General features: G+C 39.6%; 2 protein-coding genes across 5 annotated transcripts; both read left to right on the plus strand.

Moving 5' to 3' along the window:
• The first annotated feature begins 648 nt into the window (after nt 1-648).
• LOC104457403 lies at nt 649-6,863 on the plus strand. Its single transcript, XM_039299825.1, is given in 8 exon segments — nt 649-667; nt 670-759; nt 762-899; nt 934-1,724; nt 2,161-2,625; nt 2,721-3,791; nt 4,727-4,847; nt 5,578-6,863. Coding segments are annotated over 8 exon segments (3,645 nt in total). The 3' UTR covers nt 6,528-6,863.
• Nucleotides 6,864-16,354: 9,491 nt separating this feature from the next.
• Nucleotides 16,355-21,434, plus strand: LOC104457404 (adenylyl-sulfate kinase, chloroplastic). Of its 4 annotated transcripts, none has more exons than XM_010072355.3 (8): nt 16,355-16,407; nt 16,772-17,017; nt 17,830-17,970; nt 19,201-19,350; nt 19,456-19,574; nt 19,713-19,797; nt 20,496-20,542; nt 20,990-21,434. In XM_010072355.3, exons 2-8 carry the CDS (start codon nt 16,774-16,776, stop codon nt 21,086-21,088), a joined length of 885 nt encoding a protein of 294 aa, XP_010070657.2. In that variant the 5' UTR covers nt 16,355-16,407; nt 16,772-16,773; the 3' UTR covers nt 21,089-21,434. The 4 variants fall into 4 exon arrangements, with proteins under 4 accessions (XP_010070657.2, XP_039156937.1, XP_010070656.2 ...); XM_010025008.3 differs by lacking the exon at nt 16,355-16,407 and adding an exon at nt 16,423-16,594; XM_039301003.1 differs by lacking the exon at nt 16,772-17,017 and having other exon boundaries at nt 17,847-17,970.
• Nucleotides 21,435-22,573: the final 1,139 nt, after the last annotated feature.

The following is a 22,573-nucleotide window of genomic DNA, read 5'->3' on the forward strand; positions in this document are numbered from 1 at the left end:
CGAAGATCCTTAGAATAACAAACATGATAACAAAAAATGTATAATAAAGCACAAAAGAAAATGCCTTCGACCAACGGAGAAAATAATCAGGTCGCTAATTCTTCACTTTCTTAGATTAAGTGCTTAAACTTGCATGAATTTTTCTAATCAAGCTCTTCTAACTCTTGCTTTGGTCAATAATCGGAGTTAATATGTCGATTCAGAACTCACAGAAAACCTTGATTAGATAAAAACCACGGGTGAATTTTTCCGGCACGGAGATTGCACTCAAGCTTTCCGAGTTGAAATTCTTGCCCCCTACAAAGAACATGTGGGCTACGATGAATTAGAGTAGGAGTGGAGGGATTCTGGACTTGAGCAAGTCTTTAAATTGCTTTTGTTCTCGGAGTCAACTCCAACAAAGTAAAATAGGGCAGAATGATAATCGGGTCCGAGTCCGGTATCGAATGGGTTACGTGCAATTTTCAAGGACTTGATTAGATAAATTAAAAGAAATAGAGACAAAAATCGAGAAAACGTGCAAGTTTGGGGGCAAAAAGCAATTTTTTTCCTTTGTAGGATCGTCGTCGTCGCGTCGTCGCCAGTTCCAAAATTCAAAAGCCAGAGACATCTCCATTTTCCCTCTCTTTCTTTCTCTCGCCGTCGCCGATGGAGAAGCGGCTGCGCTCCTCCTCAAATCCTCGCCGGAGGAGTTCATCTCCGCCGTCGCCGGCCTCAGCCTGAAATCCTCCAAGGCCGCCCTCAAATCCGTCCTCCACTCTCAGCCCCTCCTCTCGCCTCCTCCCCGTCGTTCCCCGCCTCCCTCCACCGCGCCGTCTCCCAGTCCGTCGCCGCCCTCAGGGACCTCCTCCGCGGCTCCCCCGATGCCGACCCCGGCGACCTCGCCCTCCTCCTTCCAAGCGCCCCCGCCGCTCCTCCCGCCGCCTCTCCGAGCCCCGCGGCGGCGGGCCTCCCCGGCGGGCCTCGACCGCCGGAGGCAGAAGGCCCTGGAGAGGCTCCGGGTCTTGGCGCACGTGGCCCGGCTGTGCGTCTCGGCGGCCCGCGGGGAGAGCTCGGCGGTGGGCGATCTGCTGCCGGCGGTGCGGGCGCTGCACGACAATTTGGTGCTCTTCGAGTCGGACTCGGTCTTGTCGGCGGAGATCGTGGGCTTGTGCGAGGAGTGGTGGAAGGGCGATCTGCCCGCGAGAGAGAATTTGATTTCGCAGTTCCTGCCGTTCCTGGTGTCGAGGTCCTTGACTTTGAAGAAGAAGGTCGACGTGGGGAGGGTTTACGCGATGCGGGAAGCGTTCGGCTTGTTTGATTTCGAGGATGACAGCATCGAGGACTTGAAGATGTTGTTGATTCGGTGTGTGATCTCACCGCTGTATTTGAAGACCGAGGAAGGGAAGCGATTCGTGGCGTTCATGTTTGGGCTGAGCAGGCAGCTCGTGAAGGAAGCTTTGGCGATGATCAAATCGCAGATTCCGTTCGGGAGGAAGTCGATGTTGGAGGCATATGGGGATATACTGTTCAGGGCGTGGAATGTTGCGGAAGGAGATTCAAAAGATGAGATTGAAAATGGGTTTTTGCAGGGTTTAATTGAAGGGGCGATACACTCGGGCTCTGCAGCACTTGCAACATCAATCAGAAGAGTCTTGGGTGGGTTTATCAATCAGCGGACTGTTGATGGTGTTGAGAAGGTCCTCTTCCGTCTGACCGAGCCAGTACTTTTCCGCTCACTACAGGTATGGTCAAATTATGGATGAATTTGTTGCAAAAGAAAATGACAAATTTTGTGGGTTTGATCGATAGGAATGAATGATCTGATGATGCTATCTACATACAGATAAAGAGGTTGTCCCTTTTTATGATATCATTTGATATTGATTGCATCTATAATTATCTTGGTTAGCATTGGGCAAGCTGGACTTCGATGCTGGCAACTAGGAAGAATTAGTGGCATGTGTCGAACCAGCATATAGTTGGGTTATGTTGGAGCAGATTCTGCTGTTTATGTCCAATGTTCAGTGAAAGGTGGATCAGTGGCCCTTTTTTCGTCAGTAGTCTCTGTAGTTTCGTGATGCCAATTAATACTAAACAAACTGGGGGAGTCAGAACAAGAGAATTTTCCTATGTCATTTCACCGATGCAATGTCTGAATGTTTACACTTGCCTTGACAGGTCGCAAACTCAGATGTTAGACAGAATGCACTGCACTTACTGCTGGATGTGTTCCCTCTAGAAGATCCGGATGCCACTAAAGAGGTTAAGGACAGCTTGCTTGACAGACAGTTCTATCTGTTGGAAAGACTGCTCAATGATGATTGTCCTGATGTAAGAGTTGTTGCTGTGGAAGGTTGTTGCCGCATCCTTAATCTGTTCTGGGAAGTTATTCCTTCATCTACCATCACCAAGATTATTACAAGGATTTTCGATGACATGGCATACGACAACTGCAGTGAAGTTAGGCTTTCCACTATAAATGGAGTTGCATATTTGCTTGGTAATGCACAGTCACATGAGGTTCTTAAAGTGCTACTACCGAGACTTGCGCATCTGATTACAGATGGTACTCTTTCCGTGCGGGTTGCCCTAATTGAACTTCTTCTCCTCACTAGAGATATTCGGTCTTTTCAGTTTAATAAGGTTGAAGTGCTGTCTCCAATCTATTATATGTTAAGATAATGCAGTCTTTTATTATTTGGCTGGTTTTGTTTCTTATTCACACTTATGTTCCATAGGTGGTAACACTAGAAGCACTACTGTCCATGCTTGCAACTGATCAGGCACAAGTTGCACAAAAGATCACGAGATTGCTTTTGCCATCATATTTTCCCTCCAAAGTAACTTTTGAAGAGGCGTGTAATCGATGTGTCACACTTATCAAGAGGTCACCCAAGGCTGGAGCGAGGTTTTGTGAGTATGCTGCCTCGGAAGGTGCACCGTTGAAGTCTCTTATGCAACTTTTCAAAGTATTTATTAGTTTTGTTTTGTCAACTGATAAGCTGAATGAAGATCAGATTGAGGGTTTACTTGATGCTGCTGCATACATTTGTAAGCAACTTGTTGGTGAGCCATCCTACAAGGATGCCCTGAAGGAAATATTTGCAAATGACAAGCTGAAGTGCTTATTTGCTGCGGCACCAACTGCGCATGCTCAATCTTCTGTTCTCAATATCGTCTCTGCCATCTCCCCAGATGATGTGTCAGGGCTCATTGAAGAATGTGGGCGCCTAGTCATGGACTGTATTGGTATATGTGAAAATGAAGAAAGGCAATCTGAAGTAAGAAGTGCCCATAAGTTGTTGCTCTCTTATGATCAATGTGATGATATGTTTGACACTTTCTCAAAACTGCTGCAAAATGCTGCTTTCCATTGCCATAAGAAGTTTGGCATTGATATGTCAGAGAAGCAGAGTAATTCCTCTTCAAAAAGGAAAAAAAATCAGTCATCGGTGAGAAACTTAGCTAAAAAGAGAAGAGTCGGCCAGCAGATGCCATCCAGCTTTGAGGATGGCTATTTGGTTGCTGTAGGAGTAGCCTGGCAAATAAGAGACTTGCTTGGATGTGAGGACTCTCGGAAGGCTATGTTGGCTTCTTCATCTTGTGAACTGATTCTTAATACTCTAAAGGTTATCACAACAGCCAGCATTGTGGAGTGTGTGAATGTTGAATACATGAGCATATACCCTCTCTTGGCATATACAACCTTGGTGATGCACATGGCCGCAGCAGATCCTAGCCTGAGTAGTTCACAGAACTCTCACAACAGTACGTATAGCACATCAAACCCTTCAAGAGCAGTGATAGAGGTAAAAATCTTTCCTTTTATAAGTGACTTGTAATGACTATTACTAGTAGGAAGTTCACTTTGGACAAATTGGTGATGATGATTACGTACTATTTGTTCATTATGGTTTCTGGTCCATCTGCATGATAGATTTCTTCCTTTCTCTCACTTTTTTCATATACCGACCTTCTCATTCTGTTCTTGTTAGGATCATTTGGGAAAATAAAATGTAAACCTGTTACCAGGCATTATGCCTACATTGTGATACTGACTGATGACCGATTTTAAGGTGTGCCAGATCCCAATTTTTCCATGCTCAGCTTATAACATGTAAAAATATCACCATCGGGTGGAACAGTGCAAACTGAATATCAAATGCACATATGAAATTGGACTTTTTGTAAGCTTTCACTGGAAACATGGGACTGATGTAATGTCCAGGTTTCTGTTAACGAAATATGCCGGCAGTTGATAGAGACATATTTTTCAGATGTCTGTACAACAGCAGAGTACCCATTATGAATTTCTTATGAGTGTTTATGTAAACCAAGTTAGGATGGAAGAGTGACAAATCTGGCACTGAACTTGATTTGTACATTCATTAACATCTTCCAATCTGTATTCTTTTGATACTTGTATTGGTTTAGATGTGTCTTCATTATATATGTTGAAATTAACTGTTTGAGTGGTTTGAACCCTTTGTTGTACTCTTGCCAACCAGTCTCTATGATGGAGTAAAATATTATGTTAACAGCAGGGATATGCTTCTTCCATTTGCGCTTCATCAGTGCCATCCTAGAAAAGAAATGAAAAGGATTGGCTTCTTTTCAACTTTAAGCTCAGGGCCCTGGTTTGAGGTTTTAGCCTTACATACTTTTGTTGAGTGAGCCTTTTCTATGAGTGGTAGATGACTGGGGAACCTGTGTAGGTGCTTGGCTAATTATCCTGCATTACTAGGTTATGGATCAGTTGCTAAATTGTGCGGAGAAGCTGCTTAGAGCTGGTGGCCATGTTAATCCTGCCTCTGGACAAAAGGAAAAGGAACCAGCAACAGATGCCTCTCAACCAAGTGATAGTGGTGAGTGTGTGTGGAAGGGCATACGAGAAAAAGGGAGAGATATCCTTTATTCTAACTATCTGCTATTATGTGAATTTCCCATTTATTCATATTCTTATAAAGTTGAACTTGTAATGTGCATGAAGCAACAGTAATTAGCTTATAGTTTGCCACCGTGAATACATTCACAATTCCATCTAATCCATGAGATGGTATTGTTACTTGAATTAAAATTCTCCAAGTGTGGATGGAAATGGTAGCATCTGCTTATCCTGCTTTTATTAGCGAGAGCGTAATCCTTGTTATAATGAGATGCTCTTCATCATTCATGCTGCTTTCATCTGCAGAAGGACAACTGTCGGTTAAGTAGGTTTTGTGACTTTGTTCATCTAAATTGCCAATACATTCTGAGTCAAGGAAATCTCAAAAGGGTTACTCTTGTTGGCATGATTTAGTTCATGATCAAAAGAAGATTAGGATATAGATGAACAGCATATATCGCCTTTTGAACACCTTACTGGGCAACTGGGCGTTGGTTAGCTGATTTTTCTTTCTTTAGGCTGATGGTATTGCTTTGTTGATGAAGTGCACTGTTTTGAAGTGTCAAAATTAGAAAAAGTATCTGCACAATCACTTCGAAGTAACCTCTATGGGTTCATCTGAGTAGCAAGTGTCATAGTATGGTTACAACAGATGTTTTGCATGTGCTCTGGTTGGCAGCTAACGTTTTATTCTTGTGACATCATTCCAGAATCAACAGGAAAAAAGATATCCAGAAAGGTGAAGATGCTAACCGCAATTTTCAAGTTCATAAGTGATGCCATAACCTTGAGATTTTATTCTGGCAATTATGGGAGATGCTTACATTGCGCATCAGCAGCCATTCGACAGATCATCTCAGATTTAGCACAACTATCTAGCCAGTCATTGCAATTGACAGAGGATGACATGAAAGAAATGACCATATGTCTGAAGAGCTCCTTCACTTACATGGTAAAATTGCTCAATTTAGTCCTTACAGACACCAGCGAAGCTTCAAGGGTTCAGTTGGAAATCTTTGATCTAGCCAATCATTTGCTCGATCTGATAATTAGTGTTGAGTTATCATTAGGGTATGGTTGCGTCATGCGTCTTATTGCAGCAGCCAAACCATGGCTGCCTGATTTGGTTGTGGCCCTGGGATCCACATATATGCTGAACAAGATCCATGGAGATGTTTCTTTAACCATGTCGGATATTTCAACCCATTTTCCATCATGGCCGTCAGTTATAGCAAGGATGGAGGTGGATGAGCTCTCTGAAGATTGTTCTGAAGTGGAGGATGAGAGCATCTCTCGATCCGAGAAGTACCCAGCATTTAAGAAGCTATTGCAAACAGTACTCGTTCTGCTGAGAGCAAATGTTCATCTACTCGATGCAGTTGGAATGATCTTCTTGGCTGGTTCATTGTTTGGGCTCGAGAGGGATAATGACGGCCTCGTGTTGGGACTCTTGCACTTTGTGACTGCAAAGCTAGTTGGGCACGAAAATCAACATTGGGATCAACTTGATATGATGTTGGCTTCTCTTGATCAAATCTATCTTCCGATTGAGAAAAAGCATGGAGAACAAATTCCCGGGTATAGGCAGAACCGATTGAGTGCCGCTCGGGCTTTGCTTGAACCTGTTTGGATGAATCATCATAGCTTCGAAAGTGGGTGATTTTCTGAGATGGATGAACAATAACCGGGCATATGCCCTACTTGTACAGATAATCCAGACTAGGAAGTTCGTCAAATTGTAAGGCGGGGTAAGGTCCCCAAAGCCTAAGACAATTTTGTCAAGCTAGTAAACTTCTGTTCGATCGTTTCTCCCACATATGCCCTTACTCGTTAAATTTCAATAATTTCAACGGTGGATTTCTGCTAGAGGGTATTTTGATATGAGTTTTTTCCTCCCGGATGGTGTTCGAGATCGATTGATCGTGCGCCTGCGGAGTTCAACTCAAGAAGATTGGGAAGCGCCAACAGGTCAATTATTTAACCTTGTTTTTTTAGATTCAGCGGAAATTCTCGTGCACTCTTATAACACGATAATATCATATTAGATTTAAATACGGTGCAATAACAATGTGAGGTTGGGCATGCTGTTCAAACCATATCCGAGAAGGGATGATCCCAAAAGCAGTATCTTCAAGCAGCTTATAAAATTAAAGCTGTCGTTCTCGTGCACTCCACAACAAAATAAGTTGATCCACCAGTGATTTGGATGTATTGATAAGACTAGCAGGGTTAGGTTGTCTTTACAAGTGAATCCCACTAAACACATGGTGCGGAGCAGCAATATCATATTCCAGAAAGAGGATCCATCATGAAACACGTTGGAGCTCCACAAGGTCACATCATCAATCAATCCTCGATCATACAAAGTATACTTAACTATTGCATGGAAAGAGAGCGGCAGTGCACGTTGGCATAGCTATAATCAACCTAACTTTCAATCATCTTTCAGCATCACACCATTCAAAGTAAGTCTAGATATAAGATTAGGGATCTATTGGGCTAACTATAGGTAGATTGCTTCCTTTGGAGCATTGACCTTATTGCAATGGTCCAAGTGAGCGTCCATTAACAAGTACTAGCTACAGAGAGAAACTTCAGTGTGCTAGAGGGGAGAGAAGGAACTGGGGGGGGGGTGTGGTGTACAAAGTGGGTTTAGAGAGGGGTTAATGGAGAAAGCGGCTTACATTAAATAATGGCGCCAACCACTACATTGAGTGGGAGAGTCAGCTCGCCAAGAGCATTAAATTCAAGCGTCATGAGTAATTTCATTTAATGGTGACCATGGCCCTTTTCTACCATAAAATCTTATTGGCGATTGTTCTAGAGATACAGGTTAAAGATTCGTACATAGATATTTTGTCATTTTCAGAGCACCGATGGCAAGACCTTTAAAAATGTAGTGGAAAGATACTCTTCGTAACTCACGGAAAGAGTGTCAAAAGAAGTTACAAATTTATTGCGCTGGTGCCAATTTAGTCTTAAACTTTTTTTTGGTTAATTTTGCCTTGAATTTGCTGACGTGGACGTTGGGCAGTCTATGTGGCATTGCTGACACTAATATGGATAATTTCTAATAGTATTTTAATATTTTTTTCTAATCTTTAGTTATTTTTTTGACTTTTTCTTTTTTTGGGCCTTTCTCTTCCTTTGGTCGATGACTGGCCATGGCAAGAAGAGTTGGCCTTGCTTGGGCGAGGGTCACTGTTGCCCACCATAGGCAAGGCTTGGCCGACCAACGGCTCCCCTAGCCAAAAATATGGTGAGGCTATCTTGGCTTGCACGAGGGTTGGCCTCACTAGATCTAGGGAGGTGAGCCATTGCCCTCACTTGTTCAGGCCTCGTTTGTGGTGAGTGATGGGGACCCTTGCCTAGGTGAGGCCAGCTTGCCCTACCATGGTCGATGGCCGGCCAACGCCAAGGAAAAAGAAAGGCCAAAAAAAAAATGAAAGAAAAAAAGAAAGAAATTTTTTTAAAAGAATTGAAAAAATACAATTAAAAATTGTTCATATTAGCACTAAAGGTATCGCACAAGTTGGCCGGTGTCTACGTCAGCAATATCTAGCCAAAGTTGGCCGGTGTCTACATTAGCAATATTTAGCTAAAATTAGTTAGAACAATTGAATTGATATTATGTTAAAATATTTATGACTAAATTAACACCAATAAAAGATTTAAAACTAAATTGGCACAAATGGAATACGTTTATGACTTTTTTTTACACGGTTCCCCGTATTTTGTTATTAATTTGTTTTAGTAATGAAGCCATGTTTGCAACTTGCCTTTGTTATTTTATAAATTTAATTTTCCGAGATATCCCTCGTTAGAGTTACAAATATCTTGAAACTTTTGAACACTATGCCAATGAGATAGATTTGGAATCCAGTTCTCCATTATGAGCCTGTTCGACATTGTTGGTGAAAGCACTTTGTACTTTTATAAGATTAGTTATCAAACCTTCTAATTATATTGATCCCTAAGCACAAATATGTTTATCAGATAAAGCTACCTTTAAGGTTATTCTAATATTAAAGTTCTCGTGTTCATTGATAGGAATTTTAATGAAGGCAGTTTAAGGGCTTTAACTAATTATTAATGTCACGTTGGTTAAGGCTAAACACCAATAGGACTCAAGGACAAGAGCATGGAGTCCAGTGCCGGCGGAGGCAACTCCCTAGGAAGCTTCCTTGGGATCAACTAGATATATATCGCGGACAATGAATGAGTGATCCTTGAACGTTTTCTCGATGTTAAATACCATCCTTAAACCTTATTTTTTGCAATTAGATCCCAGAATTTTCGAAAATTCACTCAATAGCTAGTAGTTTAGGAAGGTGCTTGTGAATTGCACAAGTCTGAAACTATATTTGTTTTATTATTGTGGACATACAAAAAGACACCATCTTATCAGCATACGGAAGCATCACCCTCCCATTAGTCGTTCTCATAAACCCTCCCCACTTGCTTTTTCTTTGGATGAACTTCTGATCTGGTTGACAACGTTTGCACTCTTTCCAACTGTAATTGCAGGTAGTCTCACAGTGATAGGTCCGACCTTTCTTATCAACAAATGGTCCCAAAAAGGGGCCTGTTCCACGCACCCTGCTCACATCATTTTTCACTAAAATGAGGGACGTCAGGGAAAGAAGTGGAGAAGAAATTGAAAGAAAAGGCTGAAAAGGAGAGCACGATTTACCCTACTAAAAAAGTTTGACCATATAAGGAATCGTGGACCATACCCCCCGCTACTTTAGTTTGCTACATTTTCTAATCTGTCCATTTAAAATTCTAAAAGCATTTGCTGATGTGACCATAATTTCTATTGACTCGACGTATTAAATTGGACATGCGTGTTCACTTGGCTTATATGTGCTTTTACATCCTCTCTCTATTGACTCGACGTATTAAATTGGACATGCGTGTTCACTTGGCTTATATGTGCTTTTGCATCCTCTCTCTCTCTCTCATTATTTTGGTCCCAAAAAAAGGAGAAAAATAATTAGAATAAATGCATTGTAAGTTCTAAAACTTATTAAGGAAATACAATTTAGTCATAAAACATACAAAAAGTGCAATCGAATTCTAAAACTTATCAAATTAGTGTAATCGAATCCTAAAATCTATCAAATTAGTGCAACCGAGTTCTTTCATTAATTCTATCTAACTTGATTACGGAAAAGCTTACATGGATTTTTTTAAATATTATCTCTCTTCTACGTGAATAAAATATGAAACACAAGGCTAAAACCTTCATTTTGGTTCGAATATGATCTTTGATATTAATTTTATTTAAATTAAATTAAAAATAAGCTCAATTTGAAAAAAGGGAGAAAGGGGGATGAGAAACCAGGCGGCAAGCCATGTCATCGCCACATAAGATAGAGAAAATAAAAAATAAAAAAGGTCACATAAGTGTTTTTCATTAATTAAGTGGGATTGAGTTAATGGTATGACTCGATTTACTAATTTGACAACTTTTAAGACTTTTACTGCACTTATCCAAAATGATTTGCTAACTTGAAAAAATGACGTGGCAGCCCACATCAATCTTTTGGCCCAATAAATGCTAACTTAGTAGGTTGAAACGAAATGACTATATTAAGTGACTTTTTCGAAGTTTGGATTTTAATTAAATAAAAATAAGGTTTATGAACCACGTTGAATATTGAAAAAAAAAAATTCAAAGATCACTCACGTTGCGTTATGGTAGGTTTTTTCTTTTTGGCGGAAATAAAGATTCCATTAATTTCTTAGAATAATATTCGAGAGGTACATAGAAGTCTTTTAAGCCTAACAAATCCCAAATAATTATAAAATAAACCAGATGCTAGAATGCAAACAGCAAACACACAGTTTGGAACTAGAAGTACACTCGGGTCCCTTAAAAACAAATCTGTCAACATAAATATTTAGCTGCCAATAAGTAGATTTAGTGATGAGCACACACCGAGATCCTCCACTTTAATGGGCGCACATCTAGATTCAACGTCCTCATCATCATCGTTGTGCGAAGACATCAGCATCAATATATTGAAACAAATCAAAACTTGATTTAGACCTAAATCTAAATTGGGAGGGTAAAATCCCCAGATCTAGATCTAAATTGGAAGAGGAGAGCGGCCTAATTTTAGAGAGGTTGTGAAGTCGTGTCACGAACATTCTATTCGGTGGATGTTGGCTAGATGAATGACCGAACTGGCATCAATGTTCACCTAAGATTAGCTGCAAAAATTCATTCACATACATAAACTCCCAAAACAGATTAGGAAAGAAAAGAAAAGATAATCAAAGTAAAGAAAAAGAAAATAAGAGACTAAGTAGGCTATCAACTTCAGAAATTGAAGCTTAGAGCCAACAAGAGAGCTTCAAAAGACGGAAGAGTTTTTTTTTGAGACAAGGGGGTTTGCTCCGAGAGAGAGAAAAGAGCAAACCCTATCAGGTTAGAGTTGGAGGCTCTGTATTATGGTAGGTTTGCAGGTCTAATTTCATTGAAGAGATTAATCTAGTCAATACTTTGAGGGTAAAGGTGAGCATGGTCCGAGTTGAACCGAAGCACCTAACCCAAGGACCAACTCACACAATGTTGGTCCCCAATTTTTAGGACCAAGGATCGACCCTTTTAAGCTAGGACCGAGGTCTGATTCTAGGGTCATTTTTTGTCTTCCTTAAAGGGATAAATATACTATTTCTAATTACATATCAATTAACAATGCGATATTGAACAACCAAACTATAAACACCGATTCATATCAAATATAAATTTAAGATAAGATAACAATAGAAATTTCATACTTGCTAAAAGTAACAAATCATAAATACGAACATGCAAGGCTAGGGAATTGAGGCGAGCGACAAGGTGAGTGAGGCGAGTGAAGAGAGGCAAGCTACAAGGTGAGCAGTGAGCAAGGCGAGAAAGAGAGTGAGGTCAAAGGTAGGCGAGTGAGGCCAAAGGTAGGCGAGTGAAGAGAGTTTTTTTTTTTTTTTTTTGGGGGGGGTCAAATTAGGGCTACGGTTTTTTTCTACTTTCTAATTTATATGACAAACTAAACTATGAAAAATATAGAGAAAGAGGCATTACGATTTGGAGTAGATGACAGCATATAATATATTATGTTACATATAATATGTATATTTGTATATGTGTATATATATAAGGTGGATTTGGGTTGGACTAACCTTAAATTCTCAGGATTGATGATCAACCCGCATAGTGCAGTGTCCAAGGGTCCTAGAACCAAGGATCGATCTAATCTCTTAGGAACTGGACTGGAACAAATCAAGTTGAGCCAGTCCAGGGTCGCTCCAAGGTCAACCTTAGACTGATGCTCACCCCTAGATGAGGGGGTTTGCTAATAGAAAGAGAAAAGAACCAACCCTATGAGATTGTAATTGGAGGCTTTGTATAATGGTAGATTTGCAGGTCTATTTTCACTGGAGAGATTAATGGAGTCAATGCTTTGATAGGTTTGAATACAAAGTGCAATAGAAAAAGCTGCTTGCTAAAAGCGTAGCTATTGAAATATCATAATTATTCTGCTAGTAAGATGGTCCACGCTATGTTCATAAAAATTTCTTTATTGGTTTGTATGCAAATAAAATTGCAAATCTAAACTTAAATCAGAACATGTATACTAAATTGTATCAAATTCTACAAATGGAGTACAATCTCTTATTACAGTATCAAATCAACTTGAAGAGGATTCTAATCCCACATCAGGAATTCCGCCATCTTTTTGTATTTTTTTCATCTGCCAGAGATGACCAAATAAAATACAGAAGAGGAGAGAGGAGTCTTTGATTATTTAAACTAGCTGATTTAAGATTTTACATCCATATTATCACATTAAAAAAATCTAATCGATTTAAAATTTCACTTGGTTAAATGTCAATTCAAGTTATATAATTGACTAATTGTTGAATAGTGGACTAGTAAATTAAAGCCCTTCAACTTATATCTGATTTTTTTTTTTTTATAATATCTCAATTTCAAATTAAGTGGATTTTGACAAAAATAATTTTTAATTCCATTTATTGCTGAAAAAATTATTTCAGATGATATAAGCTATATGTTAGATAAGTACTTCAAAAGAAGGAAACAAAACTGTCTGGTATTTTACTCAACTAGCAATATTTTTCTCTCTTATTAATGTTTACATTTAGCGAATATTGAGTAAAACGTATTCAAGTAATTAAATAAGCTATTTTTTAAACTATATTAATTAAATTTTTAATGGACAAATGATGATACCATGAAGAGTTGTGTTAAAGACTAACAGCACTCTGAGACAAGTATGGTATCCCACAATATAAGGCCTTTCTCTTTGGCGTTCAATAGGGTCAACTTTTTCGTCTGTAGACACCATTAAATCTTATCATATGCTTCCAAGTCTTAGAAATTTTCTAATCCATAGGATCTATAAGAATACTTTATCATATTTTCTTCTTTTTTCAAATTAAAAAAAAAAATGAGATAAGTAGAAAAAGATAAATGTTTGGAAAAGATTGTAGAATTTTATTTCAAATCATTTTATATTTGTTGTTTTATCTTAAAATAATATACTTCTTTCTATCCATGCTTAAATATAAGTTCAAATCTAATAGGTAATAGGCGTTTAAAGACTATAAAGTTGAATAAATATGGGCCATGTGGCACAATTATGCCATATGGTTTGCCATGTGGATATCACTAAGGTAAAGTTAAGTGTCACGTGGCAAGTATATGAGTAAATATTCTCTCAATCCCAAATGTAGTTATAAATAATAGGTTTGCAACCATGGGCTAAATGATAATTTACTTTGAAGAAATGGTAAATGCTAGCCCTGACAGGGCTTGGCTAAGTAGACGAGCATTATGTTGGGATAATTGATGAATGCTATATTGAAAAATCACAACTTTTCTTACTCATGGCGACCTTAGAAGCCACCTTGGCCATCCTGCAGGTGAATCCCTATCTGATACACATAGACGTGACGTGACCTTTTGCGGACAACTCGGAGATTTGTCGGGCTAAATGATTCGATATATTCTTTCTATTGAATTTATTGTTTCCATTGACAATACCAAAAGAAACGGCCTTACTTTATTGTGACTTACAAGAAGATAGGTAGGTAGATAAGTGTTAGGTGGCACCCTCAAGTGTGTTTAGAAAATGTGCAATCTTTATGAGAGTTCGTTTGGAAATTAATGCTAGGCATATATGTCTGACATGCATTAAAAGTTTGGCTTTTGACGACATCTATGCATTAAAACTTTGGGTGTTTTTATGAAATTAATGTTAGGGGGAGTAACTTCCCACCATAAGAATAAATTACCTACAACCGAAGAAACCATCCACACAAGCACACGATGAGTTATTACTTCACATTCCTTTTGTTACAATAATGATAGAAATGTCGAGGGTACTTTAGTAAGTATGACAACAATTTTGAAAAATCCCCTTTTATCAATAGTATGTACGTAAATTGTTGGAGCACACATTATATCATTTGTTATGCTCGTTGAATAATTGTCTCACATTATTTGACAACTAGTTCTAGATGTTCTTTATATTCACGTGATCTCTTTCCATCTATTAGATTAAGCATTTTAATTAAAAATTTTAACATGATATCAGAGTTCACAAATATGCGTTCGCTCCTCATCAATCAAAATTTCACTTAAAAAATTGTTCCATATCGTTTGATAATGGGTCCTAAATGCTCTATTCATGCAATTTTCTTCACTTGTTAGTTTAAATTTTCGAGTTGGACATTTTAACAATAATTGCTGCACGATCGAATTGTTTGGCTGACGAAGTGCATGTATTGTTATGTTCTTGCATTAATGTCACGAGATGAGCAGCTTCAATGCCATTCAATTGAAGGGGGCATTCCTTGAGCTCAATTGCAGGTCGAAATCCATCTCGACCTATAAGTTTGGCGAACACGACAACCATGTTATTATCATGGGATCTCGGTGCATGTGAACCACGACTCTGCCTCCATTTATCAAATCCAGGTTGATTTAGCAAGATATGTGTAGTCTATGAAGCTCAACTCATAAATTTAGGCATACACGTCCAGGAAAAGATATGGATTCATTCCCAAATTGTAAATTCCTTTTTACTTAACTAGTGATTGTGCGCATGTAATCTTTTGAAAGATCGAGAAAGCAAAACTATATAAGTGCATGTAATCATTAGACAATCTATATGGACCAATTAAGATACCATTTCGCTATGCTTCTTGTTGTGTTGACATGCCGACATTTCACTGTATGTTATATATATATTTATAGAACTCACCAGATGTGTTATTAACTATAAAAAATTTGAAATGATTTTGCATCGTTTGGCGGCACCCCGTTAGATCACCAAGAAAAACCGCGAAACCACACATGAATGAGAGAGAGAGAGAGAGTAAAGCCACGTAAAAATTAAACCTTTTAAAAGGAAAGCCAAGACAAATCGCCGAAGGAGGGAAAAAGAAAAAAAGAAAAGAAAAAGTAAAAGAATAGATACTTCGTAAAAAATATTACTAAAAATTATACACATTAACTCTCTCCGTGTCTTATAGGACACCTAATATTCACCTTAGTGATTTCCGGTCAAAATTAACTGGATTGATTTTATTGGTAAAATTTGAAAATATCTATGACACAATTGGCACGATTAAAGATTAATGATTAAATTGATAAAAATATAGTATATTTAAGATTTTTTGAATAATTTTTTAAGAAAATGTAAGAAAGTAAGAACAATGACGTGTGTGTCTCTCTCCCAATCTTGTTCTCTTGTTCCTTCATTGGCATGTCAATTGTGAATGCCTCAAATCCCACACCCCCCCCGGCGCCCAAGCTGCCGCCGTCGTCAATTGCCATCAGCCACCTTCAATATCGAAACAATTTCCCAAGTTTTCCCCGACCTTACCCGTGTCAATAAACAATTTGGAAATGTCTTCGACTTCTCTTTCAAAACTTGCCAGAGGAAGAAAACAAAAAAAAAGTTCCGGATAAAAAAATACCGTGAGATGCATGCTCTCACCTAACTTCTTTGATTTGAAATGAGATTCATTTCAATTCCCTTTTCTGGGAAGGAAAGAAAGATCCCTTTAGAGTCCTAATTGGAAATTCTTTCAATAAAATTTCGATGGCACCCCGTGGCATCCTCATCCTACGTTAATTAAATCCAGGGATTTTTCCTATAAATGCCATTTCCCCCTAGATTACTTCCCTACTTCTTCTTTTTTTTTTTTTTTTTTATAAGGGGGGTGTTTTGGAAGGGACAAAAGCTGGAGCTAAAAAGCAAAGCAAAGCAAAGCAAAAACTCCACTTTCCCACCATTTTTACCGATTCAAGATATCCATGAGGCTCGTGCCGTCCCCCAGCAGCAGCGTCCGTACCAACAACCGGGCGGATGGGATCCACCACGCTGCCCCCACCCCCATCCCCATCACACCATCATCATCATCATCATCATCATCGTCGCCACTCCCCTCTCTCTCTCTCTCTCCCCTCCTCCTCCCCGGTTGTCCACCGCCTCCTCTCTCCAGTTCCTTCCAGCATGGTCAGTCTCTCTCTCCTCTCTCTCTCTCTTTCTCTCTCTAGCAATTTACTGAATCTCGCTCGCGACGCGTGCTACTCGTGGCCATGGCGCGGCCGCGTCTATATAGACTGCGGCTGCTGCGGGCGGGTGTGTCTGCGTTTGCCAGTAACGCCTCCCGTGGCGCCCGGCCCACCGACCTGCCCTGACCGTCCGTATTCCCCCTCTCTTTCTCTCTCTTCCCCACTTCAAATTCGCCCCATCTCTCTCTCTCTCTCTCTCTTCTATTTTTTGTTCTTGGGCTCTGCTGGATTGCGGTTCGGGCTGTCTTCTGATCGGCTGCGTTTTGTTGGGTTCGGCTCGGATTTCGGGTTCCGGCGCGGCTCAGAGATGCCTGCGATTCGAGGGCCCGGCGCGTGCGTGTACGGGACCTCCGGGGCGCTCCGGTCGAGGCGGGCGAAGGACGGGGAGCTAGGGTTCGTCGGCTGCTGCTCGGGGCTGGGCGCCGCGCGCGGGCCGCAGCTGCGATCGCGTGTCCTCCGTCTCGGCGGGAGGTCGGCTCGTTTGGCGCCGGTCGGAGCGATGGAGCAGGGCAGGACCGCTTACGTCAATAGCAAGGCCGACGGCTCCGAAGGTATTTGGTTGGGGTGGGGGGATTTCGATTTTGTGGTGGTGGAGGAATTTGACGTCGGAAATTGATTTCTTTTCTTCTCTCCCCAAGTGGGAAATGGCGATGCCTCCGTGAAAAACCGAAGCTTGACGCTCCTCGCGAGAAGTAGGATCATGTTTTGTTTTGTGAATTAGCACGTTGTCGGCGCGAAACCGGTGAAGCCGTTTGAGATTTTGGGTGTATGGAATCTTGTCATGGAATGTCGTTTTCGCTGATAGGCAGGTGATTTATTGTTGAAATGTGAGGGGTGTGAGAGGTAGATGGATGTTTCTTCCTGTGGAAAGTTTGGTTGAAATTGCTGACTAAACCGAGCTTAAAGGTCTTCCACAGCAGCTGCGGCTTTATTTCAAGGAAAAAAAAGATGCCTTTGCTGTTGATTTAGATTTTGCGTGTCCTGTCGTTGCGCTTTACAGTCTAGGAACCTTGTTTATAGCTGCTTTTATTCCAATTATCGTAGAATGTCTGTCAATCATCCTAAATGGACCCTTGTGTTGAGGAATCTTGAGACTAATTACATTCTTCTGAGATTTCTCTGCAGTTGTGGTTGACCGATGTAATGATTATGTTTTTGGTTTTTTGAATTCGCTTTTACCGGGCATAGAGGCATTCGTAGCTCGAAATCCCATCAACTTGTCGATCTGAATTGATTGGAAATTTTAGTAAACTTTGTACGATTGGAAATTTGAGTAAACTTTGTACTTATTGAAAATCTGGCCCCTCCACTTCTCTTTTTGACTGCATAAGCTGTGAGATTCTCATTTTGACTATCTAACTAGGTGAAAATCTCCACCAGATATCTACTGTTGGAAACTCAACAAACATCAAGTGGCATGGTTGTTCGGTTGATAAACTTGAGAGGCAGGAGTTGCTTCAGCAAAAAGGCTGTGTCATATGGATCACGGGGCTCAGTGGTTCAGGTTTGTCTTTTTGGAAACTTGCATCTTTTGTGGTGGAGCAACCTTTTCTTCACCCATTTTTATGAGCTAGTATTTGAGCTTTGATAATGTAGAATTCATGCTAATTTTTTCATTCTTGTGCTGTGAATATCCTCGACATACCTATTTTCAGACCCAAATATTAGTTTGCACAAACCAAGCTGGATCTGCAGGTCCTGTGATGATTTTGATTGTTCCAGCTTGGTAATTGCAGGTTTTGTTGAGGCTATCAATCCATACTTTCTATTCTAAAATTTGCTTTAGTATCATAAGGTACTGATACATAAAATGTGCCAAAAGCAGAGGGTGGGATCGACTGAACAAATGGATTGGCTTCTTAGTTAGCAGATAGGTTTTCATAGTTTTTGTTTGTCTTTGATGGAGAGAGTGATTTAATGGATGACATTTAGTATGATAGAGGTAGATGTTTAGTGTTGAATCTTTTTATAAAGATCCTTTGTTTCATTGTGGTCTGTTGTAGTACAAAACTTCCATTTTGATCTTTTTCTGTTTTAGTTTCAGTTAATGCTTCTAACCAGCTAGCTGATATCAATCACTATCCAACATGCATAAACATGTATTTTTCCTCATGCCTACTTAGTGGGATAGGACAGATCTCTTGCACCTTCTTTTGGGTGAACTTTATGTTAGTTTGTGTGGACCAAAGCTAGTGTTTTTTGAGGATAGGTGATTAAGCCAGCTCCAAGGTCATGACTGTTATGTTTGCAAATTTTCAATGGGCTAAAATAGGCTGTTAATTGACTCTCAATTGATTTTACAAATTATTAGTCAAATCATCAATATCTAGAAGGATGAAGAAATGGTAAGGATAGTGCTTTTAAAGTTTCCCGTGGGCATTGTTAATTGTCTATTTGAATTGCTTGCCAGGATGTTTGGGTTTGGATGCTTGATCTATTTTTAATGATGTACTTCTCTAGAGAGGCTTCTCATTCTTGGAAGTAGGGGCAATATCTGTAAATTTTTCAGCATTAAGCATCTGGGTCATGATGCAATTTTTCGATGTTTTCCCCTTTTTTCTGACTGTTGTATTCTATGATTGGTCATTTCATTTATTCCACATGAATGGTCCTTTCCTTCATGTGATTTCTGTAAACCACTTGAAAGTCCTAAATAGTTTGCTATTAACTTCAACTTTGTTGCCATCTTCATTTCTCTCTCTCTCACGTGTTTATATACATATGAATTTAACAGGGAAGAGCACACTAGCTTGTGCTTTAAGTCGGGGCTTGCATTCAAGAGGAAAGCTGACCTATATCCTTGATGGTGACAATGTTCGTCATGGTTTGAACAGTGATCTGAGTTTTAGGGCAGAAGATCGTGCGGAAAACATTCGAAGGATTGGTGAGCATTTAATTAAGTGTCTAATGTAGGGATCTGAGTTTTTCCTTGTAGTGACCAAGTTCGTCTTTTTTAGTCCATTGAACTTCATAAATATGTGATTTTCAGGCGAAGTAGCCAAGCTCTTTGCAGATTCAGGGTTGATTTGCATTGCTAGTTTGATATCCCCATATAGAAAAGATAGGTCAGCATGCCGTGCCATGTTGCCAGGAGGTGATTTCATCGAGGTAGGTGGTTTAATGACGGTTGTAGTCTATGCCTGACATATTATAACTTGGGAGAACAAGGAAAGCTTATGCCAGAGCCAGATAATTGGTTCTTTTTATGTGAAGAAAAAAATGACCAGTGAACCTCGCATGTGGCAGGTCTTCATGGATGTGCCACTCCAAGTTTGTGAGGCAAGGGATCCCAAGGGTTTGTACAAGCTGGCACGAGCTGGAAAAATTAAAGGTATCTGTGCAGGAGTGTGATTGCAGAGTTTCTTCTGAGTGCTAGATGTCCTTCTTTCACATTCTTTCTATATTCTGGTAATAATACTAGAAATATTTGAGATGACATGGCATCTTTTAATTCTTCTTTGGACACAGGAAAGCTACTTTGATACTTCATGATTTAGCTCTTTTGTCTTCAAATGTTTTTTCTCTGATTTATTTGAATCAAAGTCATCCTTACTGGAGTTGTTGAATGCAATGAAGACAGATATCTATCGTGTTTATTTCCTGCATTATTGAAGGTGGTAAAAGAAAAAGTGGATAAACTATCTTGGTTTCTGTATTAAAACATACTTTCCCTTCAAATGCTTTTTGATTGATGACAACTGATATAAGCTTGATGAAAAAGAAGGTGAAGGTGTTGGTGAAATATTATTAAAAGAAAAAAAGTAAACAAGAGCACTCTGAGGGAGAAGTGCTCAAACCTGAGCAGAAGCAGATCGCCAGGACTGAATTCCGTAGTATCTTGAGTTCTCGTGATGATTATCTGGCATCGTTGGGATGACACTGAAGTTGATCATCGATGTTTTATCTTATGCTCAGTTACGTTGTTTTCTGAATAGTGCACAAAGCTTAAATTAGTTATCAATCACCGGTGTCATTTTCTGTGCCTGCTAGTGGATTGTAATTAGTGGTTTCTGGTCTATAATTTTGCAGGTTTTACAGGAATTGATGATCCATACGAGCCTCCACTTGATTGTGAGGTAAGTCTTGTTTAAATTTCAAATTGCATTAGATGGTAGGATGAGCTAGAGAGGTATACTTGGAAGCTAAAATAGGGGAAGTTAAATGAGGCTGCAAATGTCCCTTTCTTTGTGTTCGGGCCCATGCAGTTATTGCCATTAGGTGTATCCGTGGGGCAGTCAGACTCAGGGAACAAGTTTGGAATACAAGCTTCAATGTATAGCTAGTTGGGGCAGTGAATAGATCTCCTTCAACTTTAAGCTATTCCTATATTCTTTCAGGACTAAATCCTCTGTGGAACCTAGGTGGTTGGCCTTGTGGTCAACAGAGGGTGGGGTTGGAGCGTCGGTTCTGATGTTTGGGTTCGATCTTGGCAATAGCTTAAAAAGAGAAAGAAAACATTTTCTGTGTCTTCTTTGACGCTAAGTCACAACACAAGAAACTGAAAGAAACTGTGTATGTTGCAGATAGTGTTGCAGCAGGAAGGATCCAAATGTGCTTCCCCCTGTGAGATGGCTGAGGAAGTCATCTGCTTCCTGGAGGAGAAAGGGTACCTCAGGGCCTAACGCGGTGAAGTGGCCCTCGGTTTCTCTCGTCTGAAGCCTTCTGCTCCTATAACCATTTGTGCTGTGGCCTGAAACTGGCGACCAAGCCTCTCACATTAAGGAAACTCCTCGTTTCCAGTGGGGATTCGTTCCGTTGGTAGATATTGTGTTGATTAATTTATTAAGTTGTTCATTGTTGCGTAGCTTATAAAGTTTAGGCTGCAATAAATAAAAATGGAACGTTTGATCTGGGGCTGGTTGCATTTTATAGGAATGTATTAATACTAAAAAATAATTGTCTTTATTGCTTCTTTCTATATGTTATTTAATTTAATTGTGGAAGAATGCTTTGTCATGTTTACTAGTATTTGGAAGTGTGTTTTGGTGTATGTTATTTTATGGATCTAGGACACATGTTACTTAGGCAGCTTGATTTACCGGACACCAACACCCGATCGGGCGCTGTTCAACAAACTTCTCGATACCATACTCGGAGGAGCCTCCTGATGTAGGAATTTAAGACTTCATTAGCATGATTTGGAGAACATTTTCTTAAAACTAATCTCGATTGAAATAATTTATTAATAAAAAGTATTGTCATGATTAATAACAATTTTATATCTAAATATATTTGTGGATAGTAAATATGTTTTTCGGTTAATTCATTTTCATAAATTATACAAACGATCATTTTTAAAAAATATATTTTTAATTATTTATTTATCGTGAGACAATTGGAGGCTGCTCTTTCTTATCTTTTCATGTGATATTCTATGGTTGATGGTGGTGGATTTGCAAAAGGTGGTTCATCTGAGGGCAAAAAGTTACTTTCATTTCAAGACCATTTTTCTCTTAAAATCCTTCATTGTGGTAGAACCGCAATACTGTAACTTGCCTTTGTCGATATTCCATTGGCCGTATAACAAAATTGTGCACAATTTGTTTTGAGTAGAGAATGCATCCTGAAAATTTCTTCCTCGATGGTGTCTGATGGTAGTCTCTTTGGATTCTATTGGTATAAGTGGCATAGGTTACACCATTGGATTGTCTTTTATTTTTGACTTTTGCCAAACAGTTTTCATAATTTCTTGGAAAAAAATCATCAGAAACTTAAAACTATGTCTATTGTAATACATTTATTCTGAATATTTTTTTCAACACCAAAAACCTAATACCAACATATGCATTTGCTCTCCGTCAAGATTTCATCAATGAATACCATTAAAAGTTTTATGTGACTGCCTACATGAACCATACAAGGCAGCCTTGACGTGGCTTCTAGTGCCCCTTGTCGCGATCCCATGGGAGCCAAAGTCCCATGAGACCAAGCAAATTCTAAGCTGGTTCTGGAGGTCCATCTCGGGAAGAAAATCAATCAATCTAAGCCGGTTCACATCCAGATCAACCGGAGTAAAATCCTCATCCATGTCTAAGGTAAAACTTGAGGCTCCCCGATGCAAAAGGACCATAGATGTTCAACTTAGTTAGGAACATCAAAATTATATG

This window comes from Eucalyptus grandis, chromosome 8 (assembly GCF_016545825.1).
Source record: "Eucalyptus grandis isolate ANBG69807.140 chromosome 8, ASM1654582v1, whole genome shotgun sequence".
Classification (NCBI taxonomy): domain Eukaryota; kingdom Viridiplantae; phylum Streptophyta; class Magnoliopsida; order Myrtales; family Myrtaceae; genus Eucalyptus; species Eucalyptus grandis.